Source organism: Silene latifolia, chromosome 2 (genome assembly GCF_048544455.1).
Source record: "Silene latifolia isolate original U9 population chromosome 2, ASM4854445v1, whole genome shotgun sequence".
Taxonomy (NCBI): Eukaryota; Viridiplantae; Streptophyta; class Magnoliopsida; order Caryophyllales; family Caryophyllaceae; genus Silene; species Silene latifolia.
In genome coordinates, this window is record NC_133527.1 from 116,539,675 (window position 1) to 116,543,553 (window position 3,879).

Sequence of the window (3,879 nt, forward strand, 5' to 3'; positions counted from 1 at the left end):
AGGGGATGATAATACATCTTATTTCCACAGTATCATCAAGGCTAGAAGATTGCGGAACAGAATTCTCACTATCCAAGATTTGACTGGAAATCAGTAAAATCAAAATGAGGATATTGAGAATGCTTTTGGCAATTATTACAAAGACTTGCTGGGGACTAGTAAGAAAGTTAAGGATGTCCACTTTCCTACTGTCCAAAAAGGGAGACTGGTCTCTGAGGAACAAAGTATTAAACTGACTAAGGAGGTTACTGGTCAGGAGGTCCTTGATGCTTTGAAAGCTATTCCAGCTAACAAGGCGCCTGGGCCTGATGGGTATACCTCCCAATTTTATAAAGATGCCATGGATATTGTTGGTACTGATGTGGTAGATGCTGTGCTGGAGTTCTTTACTTCTGGTAAAATGTTGAAGCAGATCAATGCTACTACACTTACACTTATACCAAAGAAAGCTAGACCTGAGTCTGTTGCTGATTTTAGACCCATTGCTTGCTGCAATGTGGTCTATAAAATTATCTCCAAGTTGATCTATAATAGGCTTGCTTTTGTCCTTCCCTCTATAATTTTTGAAACACAAAGTGCTTTTATTAAGGGGAGGGATATTGTGGATAATATCTTAATATGCCATGACCTTGTAAGGCTCTATAAGAGGAAAACGTGTTCTCCAAGGTGTATCATAAAGGTAGACTTGAAAAAGGCATATGATTCTGTGGAGTGGAGGTTTATTGAACAAATGCTCCGTGCTTTGAAGTTTCCTGATATGATGGTAAAGTGGATTATGGAGTGTGTGTCAACACCTTGGTTCACGATATCTCTCAATGGGTCTAATTTTGGTTATTTCTAAGGGGAGAGGGGGATTAAACAAGGTGATCCTATGTCTCCCCTCCTCTTTACCATTGGTATGGAGTATTTAAGCAGGGTTCTAAATGAGGTTACCAGCTGGTTGGATTTTAATTATCATCCCCTTTGTAGGGCTTTGAAGTTGACCCACTTATGTTTTGCAGATGATTTATTGATGTTTTGCAGAGGGGACAGAGGCTCTATCTCTATCATTCTTAGAGTCTTTGCTACCTTTTCTGCTGCTTCTGGTCTTGCTATGAATAATGAAAATCTGAGATTTATTTTAATGGAATGACTCATGGTGAGGTGGACTACATTTTGCAGCTATCTGGTTTTAAAGCTGGAGTGTTTCCTTTTCGTTACTTGGCTATTCCTATTTCTTACAAGAGAATGACAGTAGGTGACTGCACCAGACTGGTGGAAAAAGTGGGTGACAGAATCAGGGGGTGGGGAGCAAAAAAGCTTAGCTATGCTGGCAGGCTTGTTCTCATTAGAGCTGTTTTGACCCAATTGCACAGTTTTTGGACTAGAGTATTTGTGATTCCTCTCACTGTTATTGATAGGATTGAGGGGGTTTGCAGGAATTATCTGTGGTCAGGCTCTGACCAGTATCTGAAAACCCCTGCTGTTACTTGGGAGAAGATTTGCAATGAGAAGAGGTATGGGGGACGGGACATTGTGAATGCAAGGCTTTGGAATCAGGCTGTGATAGGCAAGTATACCTGGTGGTTGGCAGCTAAAACAGATCATATGTGGATTAAATGGGTGGATCATGTTTATATGAAAGGTAAGTCTTGGCATGAATACATCCCTACTAATAACTCTAGCTGGACTTGGCACAAGATTTGCCAGATAAGAGATATTATGAAACCTGGCTACATTAATGGAAAATGGATGGACAATAATGGTTTTTATTCTGTGTCTAGTGGTTATCAGTGGCTTTATGGTCAGCAAAACAAGGTTACCTGGTGTCCGCTGATCTTGACTCAAATGAGCATCCCTAATCACTCGGTCATTGGCTGGTTGGTTGTGCAAGAAAGGCTCATGACTAGGGAAAGGTTGCTGAAATTTGGCTTTACTACTGATGGTGCTTGTTTTTTCTGCCAGTCCCATTTAGAGACTCACCAGCATCTGCTGTATGAATGTAAATTCAGTCAAATCTGTTGGGATCTTATGCGTGGTTGGCTTAAGGTTGATTTCCCTACTCCTAGAATCATTGCTTGGTGTCTTAAATGGAGATGTAAATCTCTCATGAAGAAGCAAATAGTGTTTATTGTAATAGTGGCGGCCTGGTATCATCTCTGGCATGCTAGAAATGTGTGCAGGCTGGAAGCTTTGCTGATTTCTCCCTCAATGCTTCTCAAGCAAGTCAAACAGGATGTCTGCAGAAGGTGTAAAGATAGAGTGTGGTCATTGAAGGCTCACAAATTACCATGGGAACCTACGTATGACTAGTTAGTTACGAATTAGTTTGGAAGTCTTTTGACTTGTAATTACTAGATTGGTGTGATGATTTGTAAAGAACTATCCTATTTATGATTTATAATATATTTCACATTCCACCAAAAAAGACATATTAGACATGTTACTAGACATGTTATTTAATAATGCATTTTTAACTTATTAAAAATCATTATATAAACAAAATAAATCACATACAAAAATTAACTTAGTAATTCATGATTACAAGTACTTAAAATGGGTCATAGAATTATAAATCACAACAACTTGTATTTATATTAAACCATTCATTCTTATTTTAATTGTTTCATAAACAGTAAATAATCCTAATTAATAAAACAATTTAAATTACTTAGACCGAATCTTATTTAATCAAATTACAATAAGATACGGGTTCTCACTCACAAAATTATTTGTTCAATTTTAAGGAATTAATTAACTTGTATCATCATACAATTAATTAATTAATCAATTAAGAGTGTTACCCTAGAGGTATGACCTTAAGGGATCAACTGATCATCACCGTCATACGACAGTAATGTCAAACTCTAGCCAGCCAATCATTACCGATTAATGTGGATCAGTTGACAATAAAATATTACTATCCTTCAAATATTCTTATTATGAGATTTAAAAATGTGATCGCATTATTGTCGAGGACACATACTCCAACAATACCATCCTCAAACAAGTGGTCAAGTCGAAGTTTCTAATAGAGAGATCAAGCAAATTCTTAAGAAGGTTGTTAACAAGACTCGTAAAAATTGGAGCATGAAGCTTGATGACACCATTTGGGCTTATATGACGGTCTATAAGACTCCCATAGGAGCCTCTCCTTACAAGCTTGTCTATGGAAAGGCATGTCATTTGCCAATTGAGTTGGAGTACAAAGCCTTTTGGGCAATTAAAGCTCTCAACCTTGATCTTAAGCTAAGTGGAGAGAAGAGGATCTTGCAAATTCAAGAGTTGGAGGAATTCCGACTACACTCTTACGAGAATGCAAAGATCTAGAAGGAAAGAACCAAATTGCTTCATGACAAGAGGATTAAGCAAAAGGCCTTGCACAAAGGAGACAACGTCCTTCTATTCAACTCCCGATAACGACTTTTTCCCGGGAAGTTAAATTCGAGATGGATGGGTCCCTTTCTGATTACCGAAGTGGGAAAGTATGGAGACTTTGAGATAAAGTCGGAGGATGGAAATAAATTCAAGGTCAACGGTCAAAGATTAAAACCTTACTATGAAGGAGCATTCATAGGAGAAGTTGAGGTCATCCGCCTCGAGCCTCTCCCACCATGACGAAACCATCAAATGAACGAGAGTTTGGTGGAGTTCTCCCTAAACCACCACTTGTAAATATACTAACCCTTCTTACTTGTATTTTAAATTCATTGAATTTGCACTATACTTCCTTATAACATGATTTTGGCATGAGAGTTGGTGAGGGAGTGCTACTAATCTTGTATGACGAGTGAAGGATATGACGATTCAAGTGTGGGGAAGCACCTTTGTCAATTCATGAAAGAAGAAAAAAAAAAAGAAGAAGAGCGAAAAAGAGGATCCCCATGAGCTAGGCTCGGC

At 38.3% G+C, this 3,879-nt stretch overlaps 1 protein-coding gene across 1 annotated transcript; it reads left to right on the plus strand.

Annotated features, from left to right (window-relative positions):
* The first annotated feature begins 1,128 nt into the window (after positions 1 to 1,128).
* Positions 1,129 to 2,292, plus strand: LOC141641208 (uncharacterized). Its single transcript, XM_074449879.1, has one exon. It carries the CDS (start codon positions 1,129 to 1,131, stop codon positions 2,290 to 2,292), a length of 1,164 nt encoding a protein of 387 aa, XP_074305980.1.
* The last annotated feature ends 1,587 nt before the right edge of the window (positions 2,293 to 3,879 follow it).